Source organism: Pseudorca crassidens, chromosome 12 (assembly GCF_039906515.1).
Source record: "Pseudorca crassidens isolate mPseCra1 chromosome 12, mPseCra1.hap1, whole genome shotgun sequence".
NCBI classification, from domain to species: Eukaryota; Metazoa; Chordata; class Mammalia; order Artiodactyla; family Delphinidae; genus Pseudorca; species Pseudorca crassidens.
This window is the reverse complement of record NC_090307.1, coordinates 19,685,030-19,706,367: the sequence shown is the minus strand read 5'-3', so window position 1 is coordinate 19,706,367 and position 21,338 is coordinate 19,685,030. Positions and strand designations below refer to the sequence as shown.

Below are 21,338 nucleotides of genomic sequence, written 5' to 3'. Positions count from 1 at the left end.
TGTACAGTAGAAACTAACATTGTAAAGCAACTATACTCCAATAAAAATTAATAAAAAGAAAAAGTGAAAGAAAACACCCCCACAAAGTCAGGGCCTCCCAGTCCAGAGACAATACTTTCTCTACAATGCAGCAAAGCCAAACAATTGCTTTTTACAGATCTGGAAAGTGAGACTTTCCAGTGAAGACTCATGCCCAAGGTTGACTTGCCAGTTGGCTGCATGGGCAGGCCAGAAGTCCTTCAAGGATACATCTGTACAGAAAGTTCTGGGCCTGAAAGGTAACCGTGGGAGGAAGGCAGAAGAGACACCACGGCTTTCAAAGAACAGCAACACACCAGCTCCCTTCCCGTGTAGGAAACGAAGGACTGAATAAAAGTTATTTTGTAAGACTCCATCTGCTGGTTTGGAGTAAGCCAGCACCAGAATGCATGGTTTTGGGAAATAGACACCAGAATTTTGATGGAAGCAGAAGAGTTCATAATTCTGAGTACCTAGCAAATGTCAAGACTTTTGCCTGGTGTTTTCCAGACATTTTTTTCTTCGATATAAACTCATCTCTGAAGAGTAACTTTCATTGTTGTTATGTATGTGAAAGAAATAAAGCTGGCAAAACTCAAATTGACGAGGAACCTTGCTTCCAATGACCCACAGGTAGTATATGCAGCATGGGTCTGCAAATGTGCAGGCTTTATGCAGGCCTGTCTGACTCCAAAACTCATGCTCTTTTCCCTGCAAGAAGTTATTTTTCTGTGACCAGAGGAATTCGCCCAGCCTCCTTATATTACAAATAAGCAATCGGTGGACCCCAGGAGATAAAGAGATTCAGTGATTTCTGAAAGGATTCCAGGTATGATATATAGGAAAGAGAAGACAGCAAACTGTCAGGGAATTAATCAACAATGAATCTACCCCAAACATCCAGCCCCCCGCAATACATCCAGTTACTCGGTCCCTGCCATGTCTGCAGCACCATACCAGTAGCAGAGGGAATGTGACACAGCACAAGAAAGGATAGTATCTTCCCTTTTAGTACACAGGATGCACCGTATGGTGGAGGTGATAAACATGTGACCATTCAAAAATTAAAAATAAATTAATTAAATGCGATTCAAGAGATGCCATAAGGCAGCCAGTAATTCAAAGGTATAAACAGAAATCAGTGTGACTAGAATAATTTTCCTACACAAGGACGTTTAACCTGGACCTTGAAGACAAGGTGAAATGGGTTAGGTGGAAAAAAGGGAGAGAAAAAAGATGAAGACACAGTTCTTTAAGTGTAGTCCTGGAATCAACAATCGGAACATCCCCTGGGAACTTATTAGAACTACAAATCCTCAATTCCCAACCAAGCCATTGGACCAGAAATCCGGGGTGGCCAGGTGATGTGTTTTAAGATATTCATCAGATGATTCTGATGTCTGCTCACATCGGAGAGCCACTGGACCAGAGTAGTTTTAAATGTTGGTTGTATATTGGAATTACCTGGGAGATTTACAATCTAGTGATGCCTGGGTCCTACCCCCAAAGTTTCCATTTAATTTGGTTGTAATCTAGGTTCAGGAGTTTTCAAAACTCCACAGGTGATACTAATGTACAGTTAAGATGAAGAACTACTGAACTAAGGAAAGCAGAGACAAGATGTGAATTTTGTACCTTCTTACCCCTCGGCATCTACACAGAATAATAACTAAAAGATGGAGCAAAAATCTTCACACATGAATCATTTCACTGTGATATTTCAAGAGTTAAGCACTTAAGTCTCACTCAGGAAATGTACTTCAGATTTGACAAATTGATGATATAGATGTTCCTTGTATAATGGAGATATATCGAATATACACTCCAAACAAGTGCAGGCATATATCAGGGCCAAGTACGTGGCTAAGAAAAACTCCTCTCTGTACAGTACTTTACAAGTTATGAAGCACAACTCGAAACACAATATCATGATGACAACAAGCATTGGAATAAAAATATTTTTGTGGCTGGACAAGTATGTAAAAGCTATTTGGAGTTTTTCCAAAATAAACTCCTACTTTCTGAAGTTGTTGCCTTCCAAACATTGCAGAAGCATAAGAGTTATCAGCTTAGACTGTCTTTATTTTCATATATTTCAACTTCTGTGATGATTTATTTCATCTACTGGATTTAGGTCTTCATTTTTTTTATTTTATTATTTTTTGTGTGGTACGCAGGCCTCTCACTGTTTGTGGCCTCTCCCATTGTGGAGCACAGGCTCCGGACGCGCAGGCTCAATGGCCATGGCTCACGGGCCCAGCCGTTCCACGGCATGTGGGATCTTCCTGGACCGGGGCACGAACTCGTGTCCCCTGCATCGGCAGGTGGACTCTCAACCACTGCGCCACCAGGGAAGCCCTAGGTCTTTATTTTTGATTCATGGGCTTTCATATGCTTTTCTTTAACTAGAACAACCAAATGCATGAGTTTTTATCATTAGTTTACAAAATTACAAATCAATGACCAGAGTAAGTCCACCATTATTATGACTCTATCCAAGGATAGTTCACGGACACAGTTTTCCAAAAGAACCTAATTTTTGCATACTTAAACTTCTAGCAACATGCTCTTGGAAGTAAATTAAATTTTAGGGATGATGGTGATTACATAAAGTAGGATACTCTTCAAAGTCTAGAAAATGGAGTAATTTCTGAAGATGCATTTTCATATGAGCATGTCATTAGTGAAGAAGTTAGAAATGTGTGAAATGTGAGATGAATTTCAGAGCTGTAAATTAAGATGATGAAAGATATGCCAAAGTAGAAAGAAAAGTAAATAATTTTGGCAGAGTTAAGCAGAAATTTTCTGGTGATACTTAAAAGAGGTTTAAAATCCTGAAAGATTGAAAAGAAAAAAAAGGACAGAGTTAGATGAGTGAATTTTATCCCCTTGTGTGTGGGGGGGAGAGGGTGGGAAGTCCTTGGTAGGATAGAAAAGAATACACAGAAAAAAGTATTAGTTTCCATGAGTCAAAAAACTGGAAAACAGAAAAACATTTAATGTAGTAACTGTGACAATGGCTAAAATACATACAAATGATTCTGCAAATTTAACATTATATCTGTTCATTTAGACTCAAATGCAGCCGAGTGATTTTGAACAAGTGTCTTAACTTCTCTGAATCTCAGTTTAATCCCTGAGGGAATAAATAATAATTTTCTCCCAGAGTAGCTTTGAAGATTAAACAAAATGAAGTATGTAGCATGCCTTAAAAGAGATGAGTTATTATGGATGAGAAAACTATGTTGTCTGTATGGTTTAGAAAGTTGATGTCTTTAAAAGGGTTGTTCAGCTCTGGTGACCAATTTTTCACAAACTGAATCGGCTCACACCGTTATTTCAAAATAGGATAGTCCTAAATTTGTGTGCAAGATAGTGCACCCCTGCGTGCCCTCCCAGTTTAAGATCTTCATAACGAAGCATTGACTAGGGCTAGACTAGAAACAGGTTCACTCCAGCTCAAGCACTTACTAAATTCAGGTACCTGGCCCAAGATCACAGGCTCAGAGATGCTCTTCCTGACTCCCATCACTTTATAACTGTCACATTGTTTTACTCTTCTTGGAGCAGTTACCCGTCCCTAATTAAGTTGTATACTTACTTGTTTATGTATTTACTGTATGTATCTTCAATTAAAATAAAGCTAGATGAAGTCAGGACAGTGTGTCCTGTTCCTACTATGTACCTACCACTTAGAACATTTCCTGGTACATCATAAACACACAAAACTATTTGCTGAATAAATAAACTAATGTGGCTTGGCCGGGCTTTTTAAAGCTGAAAAGGGCGTTGTAACATTCCTTACAGTGAAGGAAATGATTTATCTACTGAAGACAAAAAATTTTGAGGTTATAAAAGACATTCATCAATACTGCCTTATCTGAAGACTTTTTTAAATAAAAGAGAATGTTAGAAAATAGTAGTTTGAATCAACTTCATACAGAGAATCTTAGGCAGTACTGAGAGATGCTGTCCCATCAATGTGGGCAGACTGCATCCAACCAAGAAGTTTCCATGAGGAGAACACAATCTATTGCTTCCTCCTATGACACTGAGTGGCTAGTCTGCAATTATTTGCTAAATTTGGGGATATAGAAGTAGTGCAATGGAAGCAATACATTATTCTGTTCTAACTATTATACCAAAAGGCCAATTGGATAATGTAGTGTATAGGTTAAGTTGCCGGTTTACTTAGGACAATAAAATTAGCTTTGGGGATGATATAAATAGAGACACAACTAAAAATATAAGATTGAATTAGAAGCAGTAGCACCATTGATGCCCTGACTCTGTGATGAGGGCTAACACTTAATTAGACATGACCAGAGCCTAGGACCATAATGAAAGATCAGAGAAAGACAACAATCTCTCCAATTAAAATGTATTACAGATGTATGATAATTAAAGCAGTAGGGCATTGGAGCCAAATAGGCAGATACACCATTGGAACAGATTTCCAGCATAAAAATTTAGTCTAGGATATATCAGCATTTCAAAATCATGAAGGAAGGCCAGACTGCTCAATAAAGTGAGACAACTAAAAAATTAGATCCCTACCTTACACCGGACTGCCTTGAATTACAGATAAACTTGGATCTAAATGAGAATTCCGTGTCCCCTGCATCGGCAGGCGGACTCTCAACCACTGCGCCACCAGGGAAGCCCTAAGCACATGTGTTTTTCATCTCTACTTTCTTAGATTTCATTAGAATGATACCAAAGGATTTTTAAATATTGAAATCCCTTAGTAATAAAGAGGAAAAAAGAGGGCTATTAGCAGATCAGAAATGTCAGAACTGAAAGACTGAATGTGAGTAAAGAGTTAACTGCAAGAGCAGAGGCAGCAGCAGGTGAGGCTGTGGCAGCTGAGGGAGATGTCTGATCCAGCAGACATGGAAATTCAGAGAACACAGATCAACAATCTTAAAAATGGATAGTCTTCGAGTTACCAATTCAACTTCTAAAAATGTATCTTAAGGGAGGAAGTAATTATACAAATAATCGGTAACGTTTGTAAAAGTCTGTTGAATTCATTGCTGTTTACAAAAGCTGTACTGGAAAACAATCCAACAGCAGGGATTAAGTTAACTAAGTTATTTCATAGCAATACAGTGGAAACCTTGGTGGCTCTTTAAAAAGATAATGTAAATTTAATTTGCCTGGTAAGCAAAGACTTTCTTGTTATACTGTTCTATAGAGAAAAAGAGCCCTTAGCATGGCCTAAAGGCTTTTTATGATCTAGCACCTTCCTACCTTTCCAATGTCATCCTACGCTATTTACAGCTTTTAGATTAGAAGCACCCACAATGGCCTCCTGTCTGGCTACCTGACAGGCCCTACCACCCAGTTTTCCACAAAGGTCATATTGAAATTCATTTTCTTAGAGAGATTGTTCCCACCCACCAATCTAAATGGTCCGTATACATTCCTCCATCCAGGTATTATTGCCCAGAGTATTTTGTCCTTTTCCTGCAGAACTTTTCCAAGATATTATTAGTTACATATTAATTTATTTATCTATCTCCCTCATCAGTTAGTAAATTCCAGACAGCAGGGCTCATGTCTATTTTGTTCAACATTGTTTATCCAAACGTAGTGCCTACACCATAGTAGCCACTCAATAAGTATTTATAGGGGCTTCCCTGGTGGAGCAGTGGTTGAGAATCCGCCTGCCGATGCACGGGACACGGGTTCGTGCCCCGGTCAGGGAAGATCCCACATGCCGCGGAGCAGCTGGGCCCATGAGCCATGGCTGGTGAGCCTGCGCGTCCGGAGCCTGTGCTCCGCAACGGGAGAGGCCACAACAGTGAGAGGCCCACGTACCGCAAAAAAAAAAAAAAAAAAAAAAAAAGTATTTATAGACTTACGTAACTAATGATATGAAAAAACTGTTGAAACAAATAAAAGTTTAAAAACACAATAAAATGATGCCATATATAGTCTGTATCTCTAATATATACACACAAGTATGTAACAGGCACAAAATTCCCACAGAAATAGAGATATACACAACTGTGCTGAATAATTGCCCTTGGATGGTATGTTTGAGTGGTTTTCTTGTTATATTTGCTCATCCATATTTCCTAATTTGTATGGGATGAATGACCATACGTTAGTTATGTAAAAAAATAAAAAACAGTTATTAAAATATTATAAGAAAAATATTTATAAGAAAAAATATTTTATCAAGTAACATTTGTCAAAAGGCCACTACATAAGAAAAGTTGGGAGGAAATGCGTTTAAAGACATTTCTTAGGAGGAGGGGGCTCTAATGCGACATAAATCACATCACCTGATGTAAACTAACCAATTTACATCTTACTTAGGTGAGAATCTAAGGAAAACCCAAGATGCGATGAGCTTACCCTCTAAAATAAAGAGAACAGTGGTCCCAGGAAGGTAGAAACGGCAAAACAGGGGGATGGTTCCAAAACTTAAGTTGCAAAATATTTACAACCTCTTTATGTTATTATGATTTTTTTCTTCTGTTTGAGGGAAGCAGAAAGAATGTGGTGGTGGAAAGAATGGTGAGGCGTGTGCTGGGAGTCCAATCATGGAGCTCCTCTCTAGTCTGTCCTGGGGAAGAGAACAGCTCCAAAAGATAAGCAGGTTTCCATGGAAGACAGAGCATCTCTGGACAGGACAACGTGACACACAGAGAAGTCACAATGCTGAGGGATGCAGTAGAAAAGATGACCAGGTCTAGGCGGTCCGTGATGAGCTATTCAACAGAGACAGAAGGGGTGACACTGAGCACAAAGCAGAGCTGGGCTGGAGACACCTGGGGGTCGTCAGGTGCTCCAATAACCACAGGGCTTCTCTGTACTTCCTGTGAGGTAGGGGTACCACCAGCCTAGGACTGCAGCTCAACACCTGAAAAGGGCTTCCCCAGTCAAGGCGGGGATGAGTGGGCAAAAGTAAAGCACATCTTATCACAGTGTAGTATAAAGGTTTATGATAAGTTTTAAAACACTGAAACATAAGAAAATTTCAATTGGCTTCTTGAAGTAGGTGAGCCCTGAGGCGAAGCTTGGATGCCCTGATGGATACGGATGGAGAAAGAGGAGGAATAGTAAGTCTCAGGACGGGGGAAAGAAACAAAGACAGGAGACAGCAGACCCGGCTATCTGGCTAGAGCTGAGTTCACGCAAGAGAGGCCTTGACCAAGCTTCTAACTCAAGTCCACATCGAGAGATAGTATCACTGGTCTCCCCAGTAGAGAAAGTATTCTGGAACATTTGAATAAACTTTCAACAATTCTTTAGTAATATTTAATATTAATAATTTAATAATATAAAATTATGTTTAATACTTAATATTTTAATAATGATTAAGAGTACCTCCCCCACAAAGCTATAATTCTTATACATAGAAGATGCACACACACACTCACAAAAAGGCATTCATACCCACATAGAGACACATGCATGTCCTCACACATACACCTAGACACATCACACACAATCACACAGACACATTCACATACAGTCACACAGACACATTCACATACAGACATACTTGGACACAGTGTCACACTGGCACACCATCGCACACAAGCACTCACAAACACACAGGACACATTCGTACGCAGGCTCACAGATATACTGAACACACACATACTCACTTCATACTGAAATATAGAACAGGTTCCCTCCTTACCTGGGCTTCAAGTATGTTAACTTTTTCTTTCAGATCTTCAATTCTTTTATCTTGTTCTTTTAAATTATTTTTTAAGCCTTCCATCTAAGATTTAAGAAACACAAATGCAAAAATCTTGTCAGGCAACAGAGAATAGTTCCTTAAGTCAGAAATTGTACAGGTTTCTGTGGTCAAGTAATGTTTATCAAATCAACAAAATTAAATCCCAAGCATTAGCGGACTCAGCAGGCTACAGAAAATAACAGGACAAATTGGCACCTGGGGACGAGAGCACACAGACAGTGCAATTAAACACTTTAATCTTTAGAAAACCTGTTTAAACCAAACTCAGCAGGAGTGCATCTTGTGGAACAACACTGGTCCTTGTTCTGTGTCTCAGCCACCTAACATTTTCATCCTGCACAGGCAGAGGCCAGGGGACATGATGCAAGGCCGTGGTCTGGCATGGGGAAGCTCCCTGCGGCAGAGATCTGGTCAACCAGCGGCATATTAAGGTGAGCCCACTTTGCTTCGGAAGAAAAGCATCTGTTAAGAGGCAACATGGAACTGGGGCATGTGGGGTGATATCCAGGACGGTGCCAGAAGAGAAGAAACAGGTGGATTCCAAGGCTAGCTCTATCATTTAACTACTGTGGGCCTCAGTTTTCTCATCTGTAAAATGAGGACATGGGATGCCCCCTCTGTCCTCCCTGACTCGCAAGTGCTATGACTCAATTCTCTGGCTGTTTGGAGAGGTCCTACCGCAGCAAGCATGAATGTTACATTTATGTCAAGAAGGCATTTGAGTCATTTAGAAGGACTCCTTTTAGAAACAAATATGAGGTAGTTTAAAAAAAAAAACGAATGGATGAAGTTCTGGTTTTAAGTCTAAAGCAGATTCCCAAACCAGATCAATACAAATCTTGATGTAAACTGTATGAGTATGCAATTCACCATCCATCTGGCTGCCATCACGATGACCTCTTCTCTTTCACCTGCCAAGATGTTCCCAGCGAGGAAGGGCCAGGTTACAGCCCTGTGCTAACACACCCTCTACGTAAATTAACCACTTATGAGGTTATGAAAACAGAGCATTTCTTCTTCAAGAAAGGGCTGAATCTCCTAATCTACAAAATCTGCTAAAAACAGCGTGCGTTATCTAGCTCAGAACACTTAAAAAAACCACCAAAACATCGAAAGAGCAAACACAATTTCCCACATATCTTCGTTGAGAACATCACAGGTGTCGGCATAGAGACAAAAGAGGACACTGAAAACAGAGCCTTGTCACATGGGGATAAAAAGGAAATGTCAATGGGGAGAAGAATCTCAGTGCTCGTAGAGTCCAGGCAAGCCACACGTATTTGGTCTCCTCACTGGAAACACACTAGCTACCGCAGAAACACACTTGATTAATCTGACCTCCTGGATGACACTGCGCAGGCTCTGGTGCTGGGAGTGAATCACAGACTGCAGATGAGAGATCTGCTCCTGGAGGAGGGAAATCTCCTTTTGAAGATCCTGGCAACTGGAAATGCAAAGGAAAAAAAGAGAGAAATGTTTGCTAAAGCATTATACAGCTATTTTTACAGCTGGGCTACCGGGATCTCCTCACTGACTCTACTGCTGGGCAACATGTAGGTAAGATGCCCAGGGTCCCTTATGCCAAACAAGACACACTGAAGATAAACAGTCATGAAGCATGCTCTGATTAGCTCAGACATGAACTTGAATGAGAGGATCGATTCATGTCCAAAGCTCCTCTCTGGCCACCTGTGACTCCCTCCCTCCAGCAGGTAGTTGAGTCAAGTTGCATCGAACCAGGTGAAGCACTTATATATCTAATCTGTCTCACCTAAGAGCATCCACAGACCTAGCGTCCATCAGAGCACACACATATGGGATAGTAGCGTTAGAACATGGGGCCAGGAATGGAGACTTAACACACATATCAGAAACCAACTTCCAAGGATACAGGGCTTAGTATAGGTTGTGAATTGCCTGTTTTGTCTTTTTTTTTTTTTTTGGCTTCCTATTTTTGTTAATTCTACTACATGTAAATAAGGCAAGGAAAGAAAAATTAAATTCCAGCTAATATTTTGAGTCCACATGAACCATGGTGAAGAAAGATGAGTGAAGTTTGAATTTAGATTATTCATCCTTTCCCAAAGCTCCAATTAAGTAACTGGTATTGATTACATGCCTTTTGACTATTTCTCTTCTTGCCAATGTTATTAGAGTTTGAGGCAAAATGCCTTGAGACAAGACCACTAAACTTGGGAGCATTGTAATTTTGGAGTCACATAACCTTCTAAGCCTCAGTATAACAGGTATAACAATCCCTACCTTTACAGCATTGAAAGATTATACGGTACACTTAAAGAGATAAAGTGAATGTGCTTTCTGAAAACGAGCGTTTTATAAAGTAATATATTATTTTAGCTTATTAAGGTTTCACAATTAGTAGCCAACATCCAATTCAATCGCAATTCGGATTTTCAGAGTCTCTACAAATATTACAAAGGTCATAGAAATTCATGTGACACTACGACGGAACTTGTTCTCATTTTTTTCAAAAGAGTCTCCATTTTGTTTTACATCATGTACTAAAACATTGCTTCTCAAACTTAATATGCATTGGAGGATCTTGTTAAATTGTCAGGGATCTTGTTAAGATGCACATTCTAATCCGATAGCCTGGGGAAGGGCTTGAGAGCCTGCATTTCCAACATGCTCCCAGGTGTTCCAGTGATTTTGCTGGTCCATGAGCCAGGCTTTGAGTGCTTTGAGTAGCACAGCACTAATCCACTACAGTTGTCTCAATAATGTTTAATATACAGTAAAGTCACTCAAAGCCGAGTAACTTTCAGGCAATTTGCAATATTTAAGACAGTCTTGATTTTTTCCCTTGTTCAGTTTTGTATGAGAGAGCTTTAAAAAGAGTTTGTTTTATTGTAGAAAAAATTAATTTCTATACAACTATAGAAATGTTTGCACAAGTACAAATGATGTATAATGATAGCCATTATTATTTATTTATCCTATGGAATGAAATAATTTATATTATAAAATACTGTACAATTACACAATGTATGTCACAAAATATACGTGAAATGTAGTTCATTATTGTTCATAGCATTAAAAAATGGAAACAATCCAAATGTTCATCAATAGACTGATAAAACAAATTATGCTGTATCCATGTTACTTTTATTTTACATATATATAACAGAGATAGACCAATAGACAATTTATATCAAAGATGATGTTACAGAATATTATAAAAGGATGGTCTTTTCAACAAATGATATTGTGACAACTGGATACTCATAGGAAAAAATGAAAAAGAAAATTAATCCTAACCTCGCTTCATCAAAAAAATAAATTCCATGTAGATAAAACCGGAGACCCAAAAAACTTTCAAAAGATAATACAGAAGAGCATCTTCATGAATTTGGAATAGAGAAAGATTGTTCAAATAGAGCTTAGAACAGTATTACCTGCAAAGTAAAAGATAAGTGTGAGTAGACAAAAATTTTAAACTTCTAGTCATCAAATCAGAGTGAGTAGGATAGCCTCAAAATCTCGGTAACATAAATGACTAATAAAGGCATTGTATCCAGAATATATAAGGAACATCTACAGATCAATGGAACAGGAACTCAGCATAAAATTAGAAAGTGACTCAAAAAGGCATTTCACAAAAACAGATGAGTCGTGGACATAAGGATCAAAGTGACACGGAGGCAAACGGAAATCTGGCCCACAGCTGGTGCTAAGATTCAAAATTGCTCCAGAGAGAAGGGAAAAAAAGAGAAAAGAAAAGGAGGAAAGAGGAGCCAGACTCAGGACTTTCCTGGGGAGTAATGAGAAGGAACTCGGGATGCTTTGCGGAGCCAGGTCGGCTTTGAAAATTCATAAAATATGAAAATACTGTATGTTATTAAAGGTGAGTATTCAAAATGGTCTCATCGTGTCTTATGATGACCCAGAACTCGGGGACTGAAAAGAAAAATAGTCTTTAGAAGGATGGGAGTGGGTAGATATGTTCTCGAAAATAGAAAACTCAGGAGATTTCCCCATGTATTTCAGGAGAATATTACCATCAAGCTCACCGTAAATAAATAAAAATCTGAAACAGGTCTTAAGATGGAAGAAAAGTATTTCTGGAAGCACTCTGGAGAGCGTAAGGGTTTCAGACTTATGTGCATTATACACTGGAACAGTGATTTAAGGAAGTTGCAAAAAAAAAAATCTCTTAGGTTTGTTCAACAAACAGAAAACCTAGTCATCCATTTAAGGTCTTTGAATGTGAGAATATAGCTAAATAAGCTGCATTTGAGCTCCCTTTAATCTCTGTTATTTATCTTTCAGCTGAAGCACTCAGTCTTAATGTACTAAAGCAAAACAGTAAGAAGAAACATAATGAAGGCCAGGCCTAGGAAAGGAGGCCAAACGTCTGTATCTAGGATTTATGCTCTGCTTCCCAATGCCTCAATATAAATACAAAGTCAATGTTGAAATTAAAATAGAATTGAAAACTGCTGCTTCCAGAAAGACGTAGAAGATGTGTTTTCCCCTATTCTTCCTGTTAAGTCAACCCAAAGCCTGAACATTGTACATCAACAAACACAAGAAGACTCTGAGAGGTGGAAAGAAGAAGGAACACTAGCTTGGGACCTTGGGATCCAGGGAACAACACAATGGTGACTCCCCTGGGTTTTCTTTTTGCTTTATAGATGCTAGGCTTGGAGCTGAGTAAGTCCACAGCCTAGAAACGGCAATGGGAGCATAGAAAAAGCCCAAACAAAAAGAGAGGAAAACCCTGGCTCCACCCTTTTGAGAAAGGGAACTGAAGATGCTCTCTCAAATCACTACGGATGGAGAGTGAACCGAGTACCATTTCTGGTCTTCTTCATGTTAGATTCCCTAGTGTTCAAGAGAGGAAGTCAATCTTATCTTTAACTTGCAGAAATGTGAAAACAAATGGTTTGTCTTTAGTAACACAGGATAACGGTAGAATGAGTACTAGGCAAGAAGCACATCCTCAATCTCTCTGCTGGCCAATGTCTGCGAAAGACTTGGTCAAAGGAAATCAAGGTCATGGAGGACTGTCTCTCCATCCAATGGTCAGGATACTTTAAAATCTATTTTGGGGTTAACGTCCACCACCCGAGGTAGCATTATTGAGTCCTGCCACACTGCCCTCTGCTGCTCGCTGTTCAAATGGCTTTGAGTGAATTGTTCTTTGGAGGCATGGTAACCTTTTTAAGAGTATTTTCTGAGGTACAGCTTCTGTGTTTACTATAATGATTTTGTTGAAGACATCATTCATGGTACTTTTTATGAATATATCCTGGAAATTTTTCTCTCTGGACTTACAGATACATTAAAAAGAACTGGACGTTTCCTAAAGAACTGGTTGGGTTTAGTCATTTGGACATTGTGAATCACAAAACTAATCATAATTTTCTTGTTGGATTGGCTGCTAGAAAATTTAAAATTGAGTCAGTGGTCCACTGTGAGCACGTGTATACATTTTGTGGGGCAACCTCATTATATTACCTGTTCTTGTATCTCCTTGGCCTTCTCATCTAATCTATTTCCAGTTAAAGGATTATGTTACTTTTATGTAGTTTTTGTAAATGATCTTACATTTTCTTAGAACTCAGGGTACATAAATACATAATTGCAAAGGGTATGAGAACATGAGGATGGCCATATTTGCACAACCCCAGAACATAACCCTTTTAAGTCTTTATAAATTGTACTTATTATCAGGGATTAATGCATTATGCTGTTTATAGGAATGAAAATTCCAGAAGAAATAAAAAGAGCTAGATACTGAGAGACAAAATGAATGCAATAAAAGTGGCAACTGAAACTATGCTGCATGTACCAGATGCTGCTACATCTGGGCACACTACTCATAGCATTGGGCATATGAATAACCCCATATGGAATTCCCACTTGAGAGAGAAGATAGTGAGATTGGTGGCATCCTGGAGCTTCTTTGAAGCTATGAAAAAATTATACTAGAATCTACAGGGACTCAGGTTTCCTGCTATTTAGGATTTGATGTTTCTTTGGACCTTTATGGTGGCCAGTGGAAGAGAGGGAAACCGACAATCACAACCATAAGAATAGGAGGAGCCAGGTCCTTACCTTTCCCAGGCCAGACCAAGGTGAAAGAATAAACAAGACATAGGTATAGCTCTGTTCACATTTCAACCAGAACTCAGGAATATGTATTACTATTGCCAGTCAAAATCTTCCCCATTGTTGTTTTCAGTGGTAGCACTAGATGGGCGGGGCATGGGGGTGTTTAAGACAGCCCTCAAAACTACCAAAGATAAATGTAAGTAACAACAGTATGCTTCGACATGCAACCACATCTTCAAGATACCCTGTTTCTTCCTCTAAGGAATGTACCATCCCTAAGCAGCTTCTACAGGTATGTTGAAGCCAACATACTACTTGTCTTTACAAAGCCCAAATGTGTTCCCCAAGGGATAACTCTAAAATGGGCCTGTGTGTTTGTCTGTGACATCACAGGGCAGAGAGAAAAGTTGGAAAACTGCCTTCTGCTCGGAGCCACACAGGGGACTGAGGAAACCAGTCAGAGAAAAGGTCTCTGGAGTTTCCAGAAATAAGAGAAAAAAAGTCAAGTCTCCTCTATAGAAGAACAAGCACAGGCTTTGCTACGGCAATACTAGAGCCCAAAGTCCCAGCCCTACAACTTCTGGAGAGCTGAGTGATCTTGACAGGTCATGTAACCAATTAGAAGCTCTGTTTCCTCCCTGAAAGGTCCGTGGAAAGATCAAATTAAATAAGGTCCCTCAGGTTACTTTATAAACCGAAAGGCACTACGGATGTGTCAGTTAGTAGTGATGGTAGTAGAAATATGGAGTCAACCTTGTTTTTAAAAAAGATGGCTTCTGCCAAATCTTTTTACTCCCGTTAACAGTAATTGTGAGTTTCTGCTGTATAACAAAGTGAATCAGCTATACATATACATACACACCATTGTAAAGCAATTATACTCCAATAAAGATGTTTAAAAAAAAAAGTAATTGTGAGGATTAGCTTAATATACTGGTACATACAAGTCCATGTGCAAGAAGAAACTCGTTTTCTTCTGAATTATAAAAGCTTAAAAGTTATCACCCTCAGAGACGCTTTCTAATATTAGAAATGCCAAGTTACAACATATTGAATTTTTTTATCTCTTTATCAAAATTGTAGAATGAAACTCACTGCAATTCAAGAAAGTCATGGCACCTATCAAACTATCTATGTTTAAGGGAAATTAAATCACCCATAGCCCCCTGCTCAGGGAAGAAGCCCTAGGCTATTCTTTGAGTAAGGGGAGGCCACCCACAAAGATGGGAGGGGACGCCTGCCAAAGGCTATTGGTTGGATGTCAATGCAGGGGTTGGTCAAGATGATCTATCTGTCCAATACAGGAAGTAATATTAGGCCAGTCAGACTCTTTCCTCTGGAATCTGAAAGGAAAATACAGAGAATACAAACCAGCTGGTGAAAAATGGTGGGAAAAGGTAATGAATCATCCAGGACGAACAAGAAAAGAGTGAAACTGCATAAACACGCATCACTAAGTGGGATCAGCAAAATAATCTGGTTTTTCAAATCACATTAGGTGCTAAAGGGTTGTCCTCCTGTCTTCCCATGAGTACATCTTCTTTATGGCCATATCTATTCAGTCTTAACCTAACAGAAGTCCTATTTATGGTAGCTTAACCAAGTCTCTGTTGTTTTAACTAAAAGAATCTGACTCATACTGATTTCATTTTCTTGTCACTTAGCAAAGTGAATACCTCTACGCACGGCTCAAAATAACAAGTAAAATAAATATTTGTGACACCTGCAATTTATGAAAACTGCACGAGCCAGGATGTTCAAACACCTTTCTGGAAACACAGAAGCTCCATTTCCCTCAAGATATTTCTAAAACCTCCTCAAGAGCTTTTTGAGAATTCTTTATCCTGACTGCTCATATATAATAGAACTGAAAGAATAGCTCAGCTTGGTTTTTAAAATCATTACATTTTTGGCTCAAAGACTGACAAAACCTCTATTATCAATAAAAAATCATGTTTTAAAGAATAAATCAAACTCATTGTCTGGACTCTTAATGGAAGGCACAGTGTACCAGCTGTAGTTCTGCTGCATGGAAAAGCTCTCTTTAGGGAAAAAAAAAAAAAGAGGTAAGCCAAAAATTTACTTAGAGTTAAATTATGAGTATATACAAGTAATTCCAAAGACTTATGGATATTTTCCATAATATTTCCTTTATTCTCTACAGAGAGTACAGTGCTATGAAACTCAGAAATCCACCTTCTGGGGCTATATGCGTGTTCACAGGGAAGCGTATGAGGAAATTAATATCAGTGGTATCCCAGTGTGTTTCAAATATGTAGGTACAATTGCCAGGGTCAGCCCAGTTCTGGACTTTGGCTTATGAGGTCCAATGATGAGAAAGAGAGATAATGGGAAAGGAAAAGGAGATAGGAAAAAATCAAAAGACCAAGAGAAAGTGATGTCTGAGCAGATGTTATTGAATAAATGAGAATAAGAATGTGTACATTTTGAGATTCATAATAGTGCCTAGATCAAGAGGTCTAGATGGATAAACTAAGATCTTGAAATAGATTTGACTTTGGATGTTATATCAGAATATAGAATGATTGTGGTAGGTTTAGAATTAAAAGAAAAGAAAGGAAAGGAAAAGAAAAGAAAAAGTTCAGGAGATTTCATATGATATGAGTTATTCTATGACATTCCAGAGAATTTTTCTAACAGCAGCCAAGTAGTCAAGCCATTCGATACCCATCAACCCATAAATCCATCCCTACCCCAGCACACAAGGACCAGGACTGCTTGTGAATTACGAATATTTGTAAGTAAGTCCCAAGAACTAAGGATGCTTTTCACAGTATTTCCTTCATTCTCTACGAAGTTGGGAGCACGACAAAACTATCTTACAATTCCACTTGCGGGCTAGCTAATTTAAGGCCGGCTGTAGCGGAGATCCATTAACAAAATCAGAAGCATCAGGGGAATGGAGACCTCAACAGCATCCTCTTCAGCACCAAGGGTAAACAGGGAGGGGACAGGCTCATTCACTCTTCAAAAGGATTAACGAGCCACCACACACATATACACACACCAGTTTCCCTGTACCCCCAGTGACCTCTGCCCCATCCAGATTCCCCAGTGGGTAGGGAGGGAGAGGCACACGGCTGTTAATGCTAAGAAATCTCCCTTCCTCCTGCACGTTCAGGCTTCCTTTCCCTTGGGGGATAGCTGCCTTCTATCCACTGGTCAGTGGACCTGAAGAGAGGAAAGATATCAGGGACTGCTTTTACGTAGGAGATCTGCAAACCTTTTAGCATATGTAGCGTTGGATTTGAGATGCAGCAGCTTGTTTTCCAAAGACAGTTTTTTTTCTAGCAGTGTCCTCTTTTCCTAGGAGAAAATAAAATACAATTTTTGCTCATTTCTTTTCCTTTATTTCTCTCTCTCTCTCTGTCTTTCTCTCTCTCGTTCTCTTTCTCTCTATGTGCGTGTGTATTCAGCAAGGAATTCTTGCAAACTGTTCGCAAAAGATGCTTCTTGTAATACTAGAAATATGTGTTGAGCTAAAGAGCTCATTTCATACGGAGCTGTTACAACCCACCCCAGTGAAGTCCGGGGCAGGCATTCTCCAGCATGGTTTACAAGTGTAACAGGGAAGAGCCAGGTCTGACTACATGTTGAATCTGTTTCTTTTACTTTAACCTTTGCTTTCCACTGCTTTTGTTCACTAAAAGGATACTGTCTATACATAACGGCCTGCCTCGGGGAACCCTGCCCCTCTGTCTGAATGTTAAACCAAACTGCCTTTGATCAGGGAAACATCCAGACCCTGTTCCAGCCATGGATGGCTGCAAAAAAGAAGAAATTAACACATCCCCTCCCCGAGGCTGGCCATTCCAGGTGATATTTGCAAAACTTAGCCTTTTTACTTTACTTCCTCATCTCCCCCTCTGTGCTATAAAAGAAACTGGCATCCAAACCCCGATAAGATGGTTATTTTGAGACTTTAGTCCGCTGTCTTCTCTGTCTGCCGGCTTTCCAAATAAAGTCGTGTTCCTTGCCTCAACACCTCGTTTCCGATTTATTAGCCTGTCGTGCGGCGAGCAGAGCGGTTTTGGACTCGGTAACGTAAGCCGCTCAAGGACAGATCAAGACTAGTTGTCTTCACTAACCACGTTTTTCTGGAGAGCTTTGCTTTGGCCCCTCCCCCAGTCCATTGCTCAGTCAAACTTCTCTTCTGTCTCTCCATCCCACCCTAAATGCTAACTGCCTGCCCATCTCTCTCTAGACACTGGCTCTCCCATCATTCCACCTGCTTCTCCTCCGGTAATCTTGAGTTGTTGGTATCCAAGGATATTATTGCACTTGTCTTGATACCTACCTGCTTACATGGCATCTGTCCGAGGTAGAAAAGTAGTAAATGTATATTTAGTGAAAGATCAAAGTCATAAGTGATAAAGTCACTTCCTAATTAGGATATAACAGAAATGTTGACATTGTGAAAGAATCCCTAAAGAGGTCTCTGATTGTCACCATTAAACCAAACTCTCTATATCCAACAGGAAAATAGATGAGTCCATGAAAAACCAAGCTGGGAGGATTGTGTTCTTTTTTATATCTGATGGAAATAGATGTTTTGACAGTATTTACAAAGCTGTTTAAAATCATTCCTTCTGTAGTATTTATATGGGTAAAAGACAAGACAGTGCCATTAGAGCAAAAATCTCAGAATGTCTTTGGACATGGACAGAACTGGTTCTGAAACTTGGTGACTGTGTTAAGTTTTGCCAAGGTTTTAACCCTTCTAGACCTTATCACTGTTAAGAAAAATTAACCAAAACTTGTAAATCAAAATATATAATTTTAATGTCATATTGGGTCATTGTTTAATAACCTGACACAAGGATTTTTTTAATTCTCTTGGAGAATTTCTTTGCGTGTGACTTTATTATTTGATTAGAGCCCTGACTTTGTGAAGTTGCATGTTAATTTGTAGGTTTCTGCCTGGTAGAAAAGGTAATCCCAAAGGTTATGGTTTATTGCCTTAAAGAATATTAACTACCTTTGTATCTAACCTAGTAATCCTATTCTACATTCCTTTTCTCAAAATGCATGCAAATAGCCAATTTCAAAAAATATTTTATTTAAACCAGCTTTACAATCTTACTGGTTCCCTCATTAATTAATGAGTTGACTAAAACATCTGACATGTATTCATTCTATATTTGTTTGAGTCATGTTTTTGACTTTTTGAACATCCCTAAGATGGGGATAATACTATCTATATTGAAATGTTGGGATGATTGGAGATGTATGTGAAAGGTCTACATGCTTCTCTGAAACATATTAGGACCTCAATATATAATAATTTGAAGGTGCCAAATACTTCATATCCTATGTGCTCTGTTATTTTTAAAATTTATACTTTTTCAAAAATTTCCTGTAGCATTCTTGTCCATATATTAGATACTGTTCTGGTGTAGCCTTAGTTGATCTGAGGGATCAAGATACTCTTTGCAAGCTTATTATGACACTTGGGTCATCAAAGAAACACATCACTGATAATATATTTTGAATTTATAGGAGGAAAAATGGTGTTTAACAAACATTCTTTCTAATGGACTTACTCTCAATTCATGAATCTTTATCACCAGGGTTCAAGGAGACCAGACAGCTGGACAAATAAATGTTCTGCCTTGGTCAAGCCTCCAGTATTTAGCTTGGACTCTTTTTTTAATTTAATTTTTATTTTATATTGGAGTATAGTTGATTTACAATGTTGTGTTAGTTTCAGGTGTACAGCAAAGTGGTTCATTTATACATACATGTATATCCGTTCTTTTTCATGTTCTTTCCTATATAGGTTATTACAGAATATGGAGTAGAGTTCCCTGTGCTATACAGTAGGTCCTTGTAGCTTGGACTCTTAATGCTGCCTCTCTGACAACACAGAAAATCACACTACATCAGCTAGCACTTCTCAGGGACAGTGTCTTCTGGGAAGGGAAAGGCGTTCACAGCACCACCCAGTGGGTAATCCACTCTTGCCAAAACCACACCTCTGAAGAGTCTAAGAGTCCCCGCACCTTATTGATCAAGGTGGAGTGGACACCAACTTAAATCACTGCCATATGTTAACATCTAAATGATTTAGGAACCAATGGCATCCCTTTTATCCCACATCAGAGAAGATGTGGGCATAATGGAAAGGATTGTGAACTGCTAAGTGGAGGACGGTGGAATAGTCCCTCATTCACACTGTCCTCGTTTATAAAATGATGAGGAGGAATTAGGTGGTCTCAAAAGAGCCTTTGAGCTCTAAAATGCTAATAGAGCTAAATCAATGACACTGGAAAGCAAATATGATGCAACAGAAGTGCGCTGCCAGCCAAAGGGACATATGCCGTATTAAAATGCTCTTACTGGGCGGTTTTGCTGGCTTATCGCTGTGTTTATGGAATTCATTCTCACTGCATTCCTGATTAAAGTGGGACAGATGGTGAAGGTTTTAAGTAATGCGTTCATTACCAGACCTCATACCACTAATGGCTATTTACTGGAGCAGTGGCTCGTGCAAGTGAGTAGAAAATGAATCCTTCTCCAGGGGGTGCCCACCACCAGGGCAGTATTTATCAACCTTTGTTGTGGATGTTTATTTTTAATTTTCATTTCCTTTTTGAACTCATGGCCTTTTCTTATTAATACAAAGGTCTCAGTACCCCCTCCTCTCATTCCGATACACACTTCCCTCCTGAGAAACCCTTCATCACAGCCTTTATTCTCAGTATCTCCTTAGACCAAGATGTTACCAAGCTTTGCTTCTTATAGTTTTATTTATTTGCGTGATCATTTTACAAAAGTAATGTATCTTTAAACTAAATATGTTTAAAAAATAAAGATAAAACTCCTGCACATTTTCCTTCCACTGCATCCCCACCTACCTCCACCTCCCAGAGATTCCAAAAGACTCCACTCTAGGAAGTCACTGAACTAGAATGTTCTGGAAGGTTCCTGCATGGCCTTGCTGAACGATGGGCATTCTGTCCACTTACTATGTCACAGAGCTCCTAGAGACAGCTCTCCATTATGGGTCAATATCAAGACAAATGCTAGGCCATCACTTCTCAAAAATGTCTGCCAGTCTCTAAGCCACTTAACCTTATTCTGGGGTCCATCCCTACCTTCAGTTGGATGTCAGCTTCCCTAAGGACCCCTGGGAGAATGAATGAAAGGAGATCTGGGCAGTTCCTTGAGTCTCACACAACCCAGATATATTACATTGCAATCTCCACAAAGAGACTGTATCTGGTTCATTCACAAATAGATATCTAGCTTGGAGCTCTGCCTGGTAGGCGGTAGGAGCTCAAATATTTGTTGAATAAATAGTCCAGTGACTATACCCCGGAATTCTGAGATGAACTCACATCCAGTACAGATTTCCTGGGGTTTCTAGAAGATAGAAATTACATTACACTATTATTTTTATTAACTTTCAGGGACTGACAGCTGACCAGTAAACATGACCCAGTGTTACTGGGTTTGAGGTGATGGCAAATCTACATTTAAATGTCAAGCTGGTTAA

General features: G+C 39.3%; 1 protein-coding gene across 10 annotated transcripts in view; it reads right to left on the bottom strand.

The window, feature by feature from the left end:
- Positions 1 to 21,338, bottom strand: part of CCDC68 (coiled-coil domain containing 68) — a 52,497-nt gene that overhangs the window by 6,733 nt on the left and 24,426 nt on the right. For all 10 annotated transcript variants that reach the window (XM_067699035.1, XM_067699026.1, XM_067699034.1 and 7 more), the window contains 3 exons: positions 17,064 to 17,146; positions 9,080 to 9,185; positions 7,679 to 7,762 (listed from right to left, as the gene is read on the bottom strand). In XM_067699035.1, coding sequence (XP_067555136.1) covers positions 7,679 to 7,762; positions 9,080 to 9,185; positions 17,064 to 17,146 — 273 coding nt within the window. The remainder of the gene's footprint in view (positions 1 to 7,678; positions 7,763 to 9,079; positions 9,186 to 17,063; positions 17,147 to 21,338) is intronic.